Source organism: Cuculus canorus, chromosome 2, assembly GCF_017976375.1.
Source record: "Cuculus canorus isolate bCucCan1 chromosome 2, bCucCan1.pri, whole genome shotgun sequence".
Classification (NCBI taxonomy): domain Eukaryota; kingdom Metazoa; phylum Chordata; class Aves; order Cuculiformes; family Cuculidae; genus Cuculus; species Cuculus canorus.
In genome coordinates, this window is record NC_071402.1 from 139,963,615 (window position 1) to 139,977,377 (window position 13,763).

The 13,763-nt window shown below is 34.8% G+C and overlaps 1 protein-coding gene across 1 annotated transcript in view; it reads left to right on the forward strand.

Moving 5' to 3' along the window:
* MALRD1 (MAM and LDL receptor class A domain containing 1) overlaps positions 1 to 13,763 on the forward strand; it is a 244,603-nt gene that overhangs the window by 66,378 nt on the left and 164,462 nt on the right. The window contains exons 18-20 of the mRNA XM_054060854.1: positions 3,762 to 3,849; positions 6,362 to 6,538; positions 8,951 to 9,128. Coding sequence (XP_053916829.1) covers positions 3,762 to 3,849; positions 6,362 to 6,538; positions 8,951 to 9,128 — 443 coding nt within the window. The remainder of the gene's footprint in view (positions 1 to 3,761; positions 3,850 to 6,361; positions 6,539 to 8,950; positions 9,129 to 13,763) is intronic.

Here is a 13,763-nt window from a genome sequence, read left to right on the forward strand (position 1 = left end):
TGGGCATAAAAGCAAGGGGCTGATGGGCTATGAAGATGGGCAGTGGAATCTCGAGCTTTTCTACCTGCATCATTAAAATGTGGTGATGACCTAATGTTGATAACCTTTCCAGCAGCTAATGGGCTGTCTCCACTTGTGCTTGCTTTTGTGGCAGAAGAGCTCTATGCTTTGGATAGTAGCCCTGACTGCTTACTCATTCATCTCTTGAGGGGAAAGCTAGAACATGCTGTGGCAACCCTTCTGCCAGTGCACCCAGGTTTTTTTTTTCCCAATAGGAACCCTGGTGTGGAAGGTACAGAGGAAAGGTTCAGTGCCATGTAGTCAGGATGCAATTATGGGACACCTAGATGAGAGATATGAGAAATGATCTCAGGTCTCACAGACCTATTCCTTTGACAGCAGCTGAGGAGGCAGAGAAACAAAACCAGGGAGGAATAAATTACCATGTTTAGACTCACTTATCAAAGAAGTAATTGGGTCTTTTTTGATATGAACTAATAACTCAAGAAGTAAAAATTAAATCTAGATTTCTTAGATGTTTTTTAAATCATAATTTTTATGCAAAAATATTGCTTACTTCCTAAGCACTTCCTGAGATATCATTATAGGAATATGTTGATGTGTTCTTGAAAAAAACATCCTACAGTGAAGATTTATTTTGATATGATTGTTCGATGAAGAGATGTTGATAAAAAAGAAGCTTTGAAGTAAGAAATTTTGATACAGATTTCATGCAATTTCTAGTTCTCTGACTTGTCCTATATCTGTAGTTATAAAAGTTCCATTACATCAAGACCAAATGTTAGTTTTCTTGATGAAAACTTATAAGACATTTTTGTTATATTTATACATAACATAAAACATGGAAATTGTTTACTTCAGAGATAGGCAGTGAAAGGTATGTGACTTTCAATCCTGCATTTGGTTTCAGTATGTTATGAAAAAAGGTTTTGAAGACAAAGTGCTCCATCTCTTATTTTTACTGTTACCCACTTGTGTGTTTGTTCTTTTCTCTTCAAATGCAATCACATTGTTTCTTTCCAGAAATAATCTCAGCAAATGTAGTCAAGACTAGAATGCTCTATCTACTAATAAAATTACTAAGCAACACAGTTGACACCTCCTGCGACAAATCTGAGATATTGTTTGGCTATACTACAAGACAAATACAGCAGAACTAATATCATATTTCCTAGACATTCAGAAATATTTAGAATTTTTAATAACACACCTTTTTTTAAGTAATTCCTTTTTAGTTTAAACTATGCTTGTATGAAAATTAAGATTTTATTTTGCTAACCTTCATCAGGAATTGGCTAGTGACAGAAATGAATGTTTCTGTAAAAATGGAACATTTGTACAGAACAGTATTACCCATTGTAATTCCTTTACTAACATTTGTTATAATGTTCTTTCACTCTTCAAAAACCTATTTTGTTCAAAATCTTTAGGGATCAATCCTTTTTTTTGTATACAAAGTGTCATTCTAGTACAATTTGCATTTCATGGAGTTTTTCCACCTCTTTTTTTTCTGTGGCATACCTCTTGCTACCTTTTAGACTTCATTGAGACTGGATCTCTAGAGTTTTGAAAACTGGAGAAATTGGTAACTATTTATCCTCATTCAAATAATAAATGAATTGTGAAATGAGTTTCATGGTAGATGAGTTCCCTGGAGGTCATTTAATAATAGCTTATGAAGTCTGCAGAATTTCAGCAGGCAAATTAATTTAAGTGGTCAATGTTTAACCACAGCTGCAGAAAGACTGAGTTTTACACTGCAATGTTAACTTGTCGGTTGGTCCTATTTTCAGTCTATTCTTACACCTCTGTTACATTTTCTGTGTTATTTACTGAGTTCATGCTATGTGCCAAAGCGTCAGACTACCCAAGTAAATACATAAATAAATTAAAGAGAAAGAAATTTGTGTGGGGACATTTTATGTAATGCAATCATAGTCTTCATCATAGTGACGACGAGGTATTCTGAAGTAACTTACTTTGCAGAGCTGTGTCCTGCCACTTCCGTCTCTAGATACTTTTATGTCCTTAATAAAAGTATTCCTTTTTAAGGTGCAGGAGTGCAGCCTCCTCCAGGGAAAGGCTGGTGGTAGATGATACATAAGGATGACTGTGTGAATGTTGTGGCTGGGGAAATGGGCATGGGGAGCTACAGGGAGTTTAGCCCGTTGACTTACTGGCTAACACCCGTCAGAAAAGAGTGCCATCCCATGGAAAAATAGTGTACTTTTGAAGGGGCTACTGTTTGTCTTATTCATAACTGTGTAAGCTGAGCTATGAAAGCCTCTGCCTCTTTGTCTGATTTTTAGCTTAATTATGAGTAATTAATTGAGTAGGTAATCGTTCATGCTTTGCAAACAAAGCAAAAATTTTATTTAAACTGCAATGTGTTTACTAGTCAAAACTACACTGAAAGGAATTTTGTCATTTTTGAATAATAAGTTTTCTTCCACAGTATTTCCAAATTATAGATGTCTTGATTTAATCTGTTTCTAAGCTGTCTTATGTTATTGGTGCCAATACTGTAGCATTACCCATATATTAGCCTAAAGAGGAAATGCAAGCTTGGGATAATATTTTAAAGAATATTTTTTTACCATTTTAAGGCAAAAATAAGAATCCAATACAGTGATGAGAACAGCAATAAGCAACGCTGTCATTTACTGTTGTCATTCACATTAGGTACATTTTATGTTAAAATAACCCATCTTCAGCATATCCATAGTAAGGGGTGTATATCCACCTTCTTCAGCATATCCATAGTAAGGGGCGTATATCCACCTTCTTTTAGCCTACTCTTTTATTTTGTTTAATGGACATAAGCTATAGATTAAGTGTAATAATTTTTATTTACTCTGGTGATGTCAACTAATCTGCTATCGACACACTTCAGAATAGCAGAAAAAAAGATTGTTAGTGTTGCCACATTAAGACTGATATTACTCTTAGTCAACCATATTGAAACCATTCTTTGCACCTATTTTTTCCTCCTGTTACATGTTAATAAATTTAAAGTATGACTTAGAAAAGCTCGTGTACATACCATGTGAACAATGGTTCTTAATGTGTAGATGAATTCTCCTGTTAAGAAAAGTCTTACTAAATCTTTCCCTAATCACCTGCTTGGATTTTTACCATTCACTAGAAAACAGGCTTATTCAGTCATCCAGAAAGTATTTCACAAATACTTGCATCTTCCATTCCTTAGCAGTAGCCAGTAACAAGAAAGTAAGCATATACAGCTTCGGCATTTCTAATGAAATGCTCAAATATTTTTCTCTAAGAAATTCCATAGCACTTCTCTAACCCCCTTAACTGTTTCCATCACAGCGGGATTTGTAGAAGGGTATATAATTTATTCACATGAATGTTATTATAATTAATCATGATTAATGCTATTACAATAAATATCAAAGGAGTTAATCATAATATGCCACTTATGTTAATGTCTTGCCATCATTTTATATCACAATGATGTTTCAGTGGATTGACCCAATTGTGAAGCCAACCATTCTATTATGGTTCACTGTGATTAATGCAACTACCATTGAAACCTGATAACAATTAGTCTCTATCATAAATGTGTCACTAAATAAAACATATCCCCTAGAACAAATCTAATCTTATTTTAAGTGTGAAACATGGTAAATGACTCCTTTATAAATTGATATGAAATATTTAATGAGAAGTGGAAGTCAAGTATACACTGAAAAATATTTCTGCAATTCTTGTTTCCCTAGATCTTGGTGAAAGGTGCTGTAGGAGATGGTTTCACTGGAGACATTGGACTTGATGACATGTCTTTTCTAGGCTGCACTCTTTATAATGGTAAGAGCAGAGTTAAAGTGTATATCTTGTAGCTGTGAGCTGATTCTTTGCTGTCATTTGTATATACTGGTACTGGAAAAGCAGAAACCAGATCAAGGTATGACTCAAGTTTGACAAGGAAATCCAGACTTGTTCCTCTGTTTCTCAGACCCTCATATCCAGCCATCAGTACAAAATAATTTCTGCTGTGCATGTAAGGTCCAAAAAGAGACCCTCAGTAAGAAGTACGCAGCTTCCAAACTTTAAGTTAATCTTGATTCCTGGAAGGAAACAGAAACTTAACTGTATGTAAACAAACTGACCTTCCTTTCAGCAAACTCAGTTAGATACAGCCCTCCACTTCACTCCAATAATTCTCCATGTTTTTACTTTGTCAATTGCTCTGATGTTACCTCACACAAACAGTATAGATGATAGAGCAGCCTGTCCTCAGAAGTCAAAGCTACCTAGAGCAGCAAAATGTCTATAGAATTGTAAAATACGATATCCCAAAATACATGCACTTCAAGATACCAGAATCCAGACCTGTCACTTCATCACAGGAGGAATTTTGAGAGGACTTGTGTTAGCTGTAGCAGGTATTACTGTGTTATATATGGTGTGACAGTTGCTGAAAGTCATAATAGGGCTGTAGAACAACAAACAATTTAGAAAAACATCTGAATATTTGTATCTTATTGTGAAAACACCCTTGTGCAGATGCATTTTATTCTGCCACTCCAAAAATTTCTTGTAGATATAATTAGGACTCGGAATATGAAGGCTGTAAGGCATGTTACTTCTGTAGATAATTATCTCGTATTTTACAAGTTTATACAGTGTACAACATTTATTATAACATTTTGGATATAATCGTTTAAATATTCAGTTAATGTTCAATGCTTTATATTTGAAGAAGAAAACCTTTAAAAAATAATTGGAAAACACTCACATGTTATCAAACGAGGTACGAAACAAGGATTAAAAAATAAACAAGGAAGTTGGAAATCTCAGAAAGTCATTTTGAAAGCAACTGTGGGAATAGTCTGCAGAATTGCCAGAAGCTATGGCATATTCCACCATACCTAACACAAGTTGTATCAGGAACAAAGTGAGGCTCCGTGTCCCTGCACCCTAGAATTAGGCAGTAGCTACCCAGTTGCTCTTCTTCCACTTCAAATAACCAAATACTGACCAGGGAGTGATATGCTTCATAGCTTGGTGGTAAATTCTCTCATACATAATGAGAACATCTACAAATGTGGAAACTTGTGCACGTTGCTCTGATGCATCATTTGAACACCTTAACCAAAGGCTATTGAAGGATGCTTGCCCTGAAGAAAATGGTATTAAATTATAAAAAATGAATTATTTCAAAATAGAGAAAGTGCAGATTTTCCTTTCTTTTTGGGTGTTGTGAATGTTATGGTACTTCAAAATTGCTGCTTCTGTTCCGGTTGATTAGAAGCAGGTACTTGAATGTTGCATTTATCTTTAAAAATTTCTGACCAGTAAGGTCCTTGCTACTATTATGAGTTGTAGGTCCCTTCCCCTCAGACTTTTGTTTGAGTCTTAGAATAATATGGCAGTATCATTCACTTGAATGGAGTATAATTAATTTGATATCATAGACGTGCTTTGTACCTAACAAAATAGAAATTACTCCCAGTCATGAGGAATTTATTATCAGTCTTTCCCCAGGAGGGAAAAAAATTCTTTGCTGTCCCAGACACATTTTATATAAAATGTCCTCACATGTACTTTTTAATTAACTTAGGTGTATAACTCAGGTGCATTGTGCACTACAGCTAATAATTTCATTAACAATTAAATTTAAAGAAGGTGTTACATAGTGACAATACTTTTTATGGAAAAACAATAGCAAGGATTTTCAAGAAATGAGAGTAATTCCAAAGAAAGGTGTACAGTAAAGAACAGGAGGAAAGACAAAGACAATTGATTTGAAACAAGTGGTAATGAGTTTGATTGAAACAAAAAAGAAGTGGTGGAACAAGATGATGACCTCAGAATAATTTTTCCAATAGGAAAATAATAGTCTTTGCAATGATGAATTTTCAAGGTAAGAAGGTTACATAGTAATTTCCACTCATTTGCAATAACCAACATGTTAAAAAAATCCATTGTCATTGGAATAACCTGTTAATCTTGGTTCACAGGGAAATTAAGTTGTTGTGATTGTTCTGTCAGTTTGCATGGCAATATTTTTATAAAATGACTCACTGGTTTAATCCAAATTTGAAAGACAGGCAGAAGGTGCAAATAAATACCTACTACAGTCAAGGATTGTATGAATGATGGTCAGCTAGCATGACCAGCCTAGTGCTTTCCACTGATGAAATGTTCAGTTCAGTTCCTGCTGGGCAGCATTTAAGTTATTCAACTTGTCTACTCAGGAATGTTTCCAATAAAGCTATACCTTTGACAAAAGTGGGAGTGGCAAGAGAGTAGATCATTACAAAGCTAGAATGCTTTGGTCCCATTTCTCAACATTTTGTTGGTTTGTTTTTCAAAGGAAACTTGCCAACAATTTCTACGACTGCTTCAGCAACTTCAGTTCCTGCCACACTCCCCATGAACAACTGCACAGAGGAGGAGTTTGTCTGCAGAGCCTCAGGGCATTGCATCCACATAATCCAGAAGTGTGATTTTAGACCTGACTGCTCTGATAAATCTGATGAATCATCTTGTGGTGAGTGTACTAAATATTATACTTTGCTACCTTATTAGCTTGCACGTCTTAAACACATTGCTTTAACTGCTCTATATTCACCTTTGCAACTCAGTGTTAATACCTACATGCTATTTTTAATGTGATTTTCCCCATAATAATAATATTTTGCTCTTAATGTGGGAATATGAGGTATTTTATACTTTCTGCCTTCTAATGGGCTGATTCAGACCTGACATTCCAATTCAACTAGCTACTGAAATGGGTGGGGGTGAATTCTCAGTTCCTCAGTGACTGGTAGCTATACACTATGATTTTTTGAAATGAATGTATTTTCTTATATTAAATGACATATGACATATTTCGTTTTTTCAATTATTCACTAGTCCAGATTAGAAGAGTGAATACCTTTTCAGTTTTGTTTGAGGTGCACATGATCTGGGAGATTTGGGTCTCTGGGATACTTCATTGAATAAGGGCTTAGTTTTGTTTTTTTTTATACAAAATATTTTCATTAGCAGCAACGAATGTGAAATCGAGACTGCTGCACAAAGAAGTGTGTTCCAACCTGTAAATTCCTAAAACTCTGATGGGCAGATGGGAATGCTGGAACTGTGACAATGGACAGCGTCACCACATTGTTATCCATATGTCCAACATTTGTTGATTGCTTCTGAGTTGCAGCAGTTTGCACTATAGCATTTTAGAAGAAACTTGGCAATGACTTTGTTTTGCCTTAATGCACAGTTCTTGAAAATACTGTGGAAGATGACTAATAAGGGTTGCAGACATCTGGAGGCAGTGACCTCATCAGCCTTTGCAAGCTAAACTGTTCTCACTGAGGTTCAAAACTCTGCACTCATTAGATGTTTTGTAGGGAAGTCAATCACCTCTCTTAGGGCTGAGAACTCAATGAGGAAAAGTAACATAAGACTCCCTCTGACTATTCCTTATGTGGCAATAAATCTCAAAGAAATAAATCTGATATATAAATATCACTGGGTAACTTCCTATAATGTGAAAAAAACACCAAACATTGAAATTCTGCACTGAAAAACAAATGCAGAGCCCATTGGACAGAACTTTTTTTATTCCCCTCAGAAATGTAGATTACCTTGCAAAACATCCTTTCCTTCTGAGAGAGATAAATACTGTGGAGAATATACCTTTACATATTCACTCTGTCTGAAGCCTCGCATCACTACAGCAATGATGTCAATTTATCACTCGAATGACAACGCTGGAATAGGAGTTAGTTATGTCCTGACTGAGGGCAGAAATATGTTCTCAGCAAGAAGTTTTCTCTATCAGAAGCATTTGAAATATAACGTTTATAAAACATGTTAAAAAAGGGGAATAAACACTTACTACTATGCCACTCATCATTCTCAAGAAACACCACAAGTCTATACATGGGTAATGCATGAGATCACAGTAACTGTGATTTCCTTCCTTAGTGGAGATATACAATTAATACTCCCTCCTTAGTCTACCTTTTTTAGTCTCCAAAGAAGAAAGCATCAGGCACATTCTTCTAATGCACGATGATTTCTTGATGTAGAGGTTACCTCAGCTATATCAGCATTTGAGCTTCATGGGTTAAAATAAACTCTCATTTTCCTGCACAATTCTCGCAGTGGTCACTCAAACGAGTATAATAACATGTTTTAAAGTTCCAGAAAGTGACAAGATCACCTAGCAAAATTTCTGCAATATAATCAGGAAGATGTATTAGAGAATAAATATTCATGGCAGAAATGGAAAAGAAATGGGTTTCTTTCACTTAAATATTTTTATAGAGGGATGCATTGTAAAGGAGGGATAGTGGAGAGCTCACTTTTCTTGTCCAGTTGGTCAGGTATCAAAAAATGAAGCACAGGCAACTGGATACTTATTTAGTAAGATAGTAATTCAGTATTTGACACCAATACCAAATAGCTGTGTATTATCTGCCCTTCAGGTACTGTGGGGACTGCTTGAAATATTGATTTCTTTTTAGAGTTTTCATCATGGATTTTGTATGCAATGTGCAATGAGTTGCTAACGTCATCAGTCTACAGGACTGAAGAAAAAACCATGCAGCAGCTGGCAGATTCATAGCTGATGAATTTTACATGCATTTCAGTGTATATCACAGGACAGCTTATTAAAATGGCCTAAATGTTGATCAGATCAGATATGAAGGTAGATACTGAGGTGCAAATGAATTGGTATATTCCCAAAATTAGAATGTGCCTAATAGAAAAGAACATAGAAAATATAACTTATATTTTATCTATAGAGGAAAAACTATGCACATTAGTGCTGTTTAAGTATTCAGGGATACTATAAATTGAATCTTTTTTATTGACATGCTGTTTACTTTATCATAGCATCAATTAATGGTTTCCAATTTTTATATAAACCTAAAATATCCACTGTTCATCTCTAAAGTTATGGAAGTCTGTGACTTTGAAGACAAAACCCATTGTGGATGGCACCAACCAGCCTTGGAACAGATGTCAGGAAATGATTCTATCCATACCACAAACATATTCAAGTGGAAACTTGGAAGAGGGGCGGATCTCTACCCTGGGCAAGAAAAACACTGCCCATTAATTGATCATACTATGTGAGTACAATTTTTCAGGTACTTGATTCTTTCTTGGACTGTGTGAGTTTAGCCATGTATGGATTATTGGGGGTAAATCTGCTCAGCTCACAGTACTGAAGCCATTTAGCAATTTACAAATGGTATGTAGTTAACCATATAGTCAACAACAGTTCACAATCAGTCAAGTAGATAAGCAGGATCATAGAATGGGTGCAACAAATGAATCTGTTAATGCATAAGTCATGAGAAATCAGCCCTCCTTGGAGTACCCCAAACTGTCAGCCCACCAGGGGGATGCAGGCTGTTTGAAATATTCAGTGGGGTCGATGATCTGTCTGGTCTATGCAGTGGTTGTGGCACCAGCAAGATGACTTCTGGCATATAAAAAGCAGGTTTGGCTGCTGCTGTTTCCACTCCATAATCTCTCAACACCAGTACAAATTTTCATCCTACTTTTATACTCCTTTTCAAGCTGACTGCTCCTTTTTTTTCAAAAGCTGTCTTTGCAATTCACTGACTACTGTTTAATTTAGTTGATGGTTGTCATAATCTTGATCAGTTTGAGGCAAATACCTTCTCAGATAGTCTTTATTTTTCTACCTTACAAGATCTCCAGGCAGTTTTGCTCAAGTGTGGGCATTACAAGTTATCCCAGCAATGGGTCTCGTTAATTCTGCTGTCATTTAATAATGATAATACAGTTCAAAATTTCTGTAGTTAGAGATAAATTCAGTTTAGTTGATATTTCACCATTTTTTCTGATAAATAGTATCACTTCATAGTAAAATGAAAAATATTCCTGTTCTCTCCATCAAGATTTCTGTATTAATTTTGGATTCTAGGTAGATTGTTTATCATAATTGGTAACTACTCACAAAGATATTCCTTTGATTTGTCTCAAGGAATAAAAATCAGCTTTTTTCCATGCACGTTTGAGTTTATCCAAATGTATTTGGATAGGTTTTTCCATTTGTTTTTCAATACAAACAACTTACGATGTTACACAAATTCAATTAATCTAATATGGAAATTTGTATACAGCATCATTCCTCTGAACAGATAAATACTTGCCTAGTTCTGGTGAGAGGAATGTTTACTTTCTGTGACAATACTCTGCAGAGTGCAAAAATGGACTTTGAATAAAACCATTCCAAAAGAGTCTTTGGTATATTACTGCTAATTTAAAATTAAAGTTATATTGCATTTACTTAGGCAAGAGTATTTGTATCACTATAAAAGAATCAGTTCAATATATTCGTTTCACAGTGTACTTCATTAAAGCAATTGTTTATTTAAAAGAAAACAAACCCTCCTTATTCAACAACAGCAACAAAGAATTACGGCATTACTAATTGTTTCAAGGTTTCTATATTATATGGAGATATATAAAGGAAGTGTATTCCTTAAAAAAGAGTAACTATTTATGATAAATTGGCTGTCAAATCTTGCATTGACTGCTATTTAACTGTTGTATATTAGCCAATACCACCACTATATTTGTATTTAGTAAATATTTTCACTACAGATTTGCATTGACACAGTGATATATGAAATTGTATTACTATTTTTCAACATTTTTTCAGGATGTGATGTAACTAAACAGTGTACTGAAAAGGACTGATGAAAAGAGAAAGTAAATGATCCATAGAAATTGCAGTTTTCAGGCAATGCTGAGATGTATTGCTGTTGTGATATTTCACATGAGATGTAATTTGGTTTTACTGTGTCCCCATTCTCTTTGTTTATCAGCCTATAGAGGAGAATGGGAACATGATGCTTCCAAGTTACAGCAGGAGTTGCAGAGCAGTGTTTTTGTTTAATTAAAACCCTGCAATTTTTTATTTTATTTTCTCATCCATTTTCCCCGAATTTACATGGAGTCAGATGAGAAAAGTTGTAATCCTGTGCATCTGCTTCTTGCAATAAAACATGCTGGATTACTTATAGAAATTATTGAATTCATCCTGATGCAAGAGCAGGTGACAGTGCAGTTTACACTGAATTTTTTCAGCAGGATACATGTGAATAGTTGGAAAGTCAAACTGTGCTTCTCAGAGAATATGTTTTAGGCTAGCCACGTATAAGCTGATGAATTGTAAAGTGGAGATCTTTGAAACTGTAATTACATTAATTAGGTGAAAGTAATGACTTCAGAACAGCTTATACGTGTACATATAAGTCCAAGGCTGCAGGAATAGAAGGCATTATGTGAGTCTGCTAAGGCAGCCTGACAGTCCTTGGCTTGAGCTGGAGAAAGACTGGCATGTATTTTGCAAAGAACTAGGTGACACCATCGTTGTGCACAGAATAAACCGTTTTGCATACATGAACGTAGGGTTCATATGACATGTTTCTACACTTAAAACATGGAAATTCTTTATTGCAGTTAGGTTTTTAAATGCTATAAAATTATCCATTTCTGTAAGCTTAAAAAAATGTACTCCTACTCTCCTTTATGGGCCAATAAACGAAGGGAATGGGGAAAGAGCACGACAAAATTACATCTTGTGTAAATGAATAGACACCAGCAAATGGGTAACTCCATATATTTATTTCCATTTTAGAGAAACTGGTTAGTAATGTAGCAAATTCTTCGACAAAATTAATGATATTTGTGTACAACTATTATTTGAAAACTTTCTAGGCACTTAATTGATACAATAAATCATACCCGAAACAGTCCTCAGAACTAATTATTCAAAACAAAAACTGATGTAGAATTAGAATTCTAAGCTCACATGATAATTACTGTTGTGCAAATAGCTCCCTTGATAACCATATGTTTAACACATCTGTCTTGATTTTGTGTCTGCTTTTCAGACAACAGTTTACAGAACTTAGAATTGGAAAAATTAGGAAAAATTCAATGTTTTAAGTAATATACTTAAGATCAGGAATTTTTTTTTTCAGCAATCAAGAATTGTTTTAAAGTTGAAAGTCTAAGAACTTCAAAATAAGTAAAGAAAATTATAACCCTACAGGAAAATATTCTTAAAACATTGGAAAAAAGAAAGCTGAATTTAACTACTTGAAAGCACTTCTATTTTGTACTGCATTTCACTTCCCTGCACTAATATAACAAATATCCAAAAATATTTCTAATATATCATATGTACAAATTGTCTTCTTCCTGTGCCACTGACTGTAACAAAGAAAAATAAAAGGAACATTGACATCTACATTGAAAGGCATTTTAGAATACAAGGAAAATACTAGATGTTCTCCAAAATAGTTAAGCCCACTTAATGAATAGCTTGTGAATAGGTGAGAGATCTGATCATGACCTGGGAATTATTTTGCAAGGGATATTAAGATAGTCTTATAAGCAGAAACCTTTGTTTGGAGCATCCATAGCAAGATACATTGACTCTAAAGGTATGATTTTTCTCTTTCTTAAAAAAAAAAATAAAGGAGATATAGAAGAAAAACTGTCTCTAGTGGCCAGAAAGGAAGAGAAGAAATAGGGTACTTCCCAAATAAGCATCCTTTCCAGTACAGCATATTTCCCCCCTATACTGTTCCATAGTAGCTATACACATTTCATCAGGACTGAACTGTCTTAGGATTTGTGAGGTGCAGGGGCACGAGGCAACCCATAAAAACAATGAAAAATATTGCAGCCTCCTAGTGCCTAACTGGAAGGGTGCAAATTTGGAAATCAAAAACAAACTATAAAGCTGCGAATGGGACAATCAGAGGACATAAGGCTAACCCTCCTCCATTCAGTGGAGTACTACCTTGTACTCGCTGCCTTGTACTACTAAAAGGAAAGCCAAAGATCTCTGTCCTCCCAATATTCTCAGCACAGGCTGCTACTTTATTGACCATTGTAGAAGAGCTTTTTTGAAATTGCCTTGTCTTCCCACTAAGTTCATTCCGGCCACCATCTTCATTTGAGAAGTGCCTTATTTCCAAAAGCGAATCTTCTAAAATCCATTTTCAGTGTTGGGATAGATTTGTCCATGTGACATTTAGACATAGCCCTTAAGATACTCATGTGCTGTATCCAGATATCTCATTCACAAGCTAGAAGAAAGAAGACTTCTTCACTTGGTTTACCCTACATATGTCTCAAAAGTGCACACAATCTCCTCTAGAGAAAACGTTTTCTCTAGAGTGATTTGCTATGAATAAGTTTCAGGAATATGCATAGCGTTAACCCAGCAGATATTTAAAAAAGGTGTTCTAAGAGTAATTTAGCCAAATACTTTCCTAAAACCAGAAATTGACCTTTTCTATCTACACAGGAAGATCAAAATAACATATTGCTGTTTTTATATTTATTGGTAAATCTATATTGCTACAAATAATTAAAGACTTATTGAAAGTCTGGACTAGATCAGACAATTGTCTGTGACAATTTATTCTATAATCCTTTTTTGTTTAGTTAAGAATTTTTCAGAGAATAAGAATTCAGATAATTGAAGTTCAGAAAGCAAGTTTCCCTCTGCAGTCTTTTCTGAACAAGGTACAACTTAGTATGTACTGGTTCTATAAAAGGCTGTTAAATATGGACAGATTTGCGTTAGTACTTCCTTAAAGTATTAACACATCATCATAGGTAATCAAATGCTTTACTCTGCACACTAGTAAACACTCTGGTAAGATAAGAAAAGCAAGAAAAAAGACTATGGATATTAGACATTTGTTGCT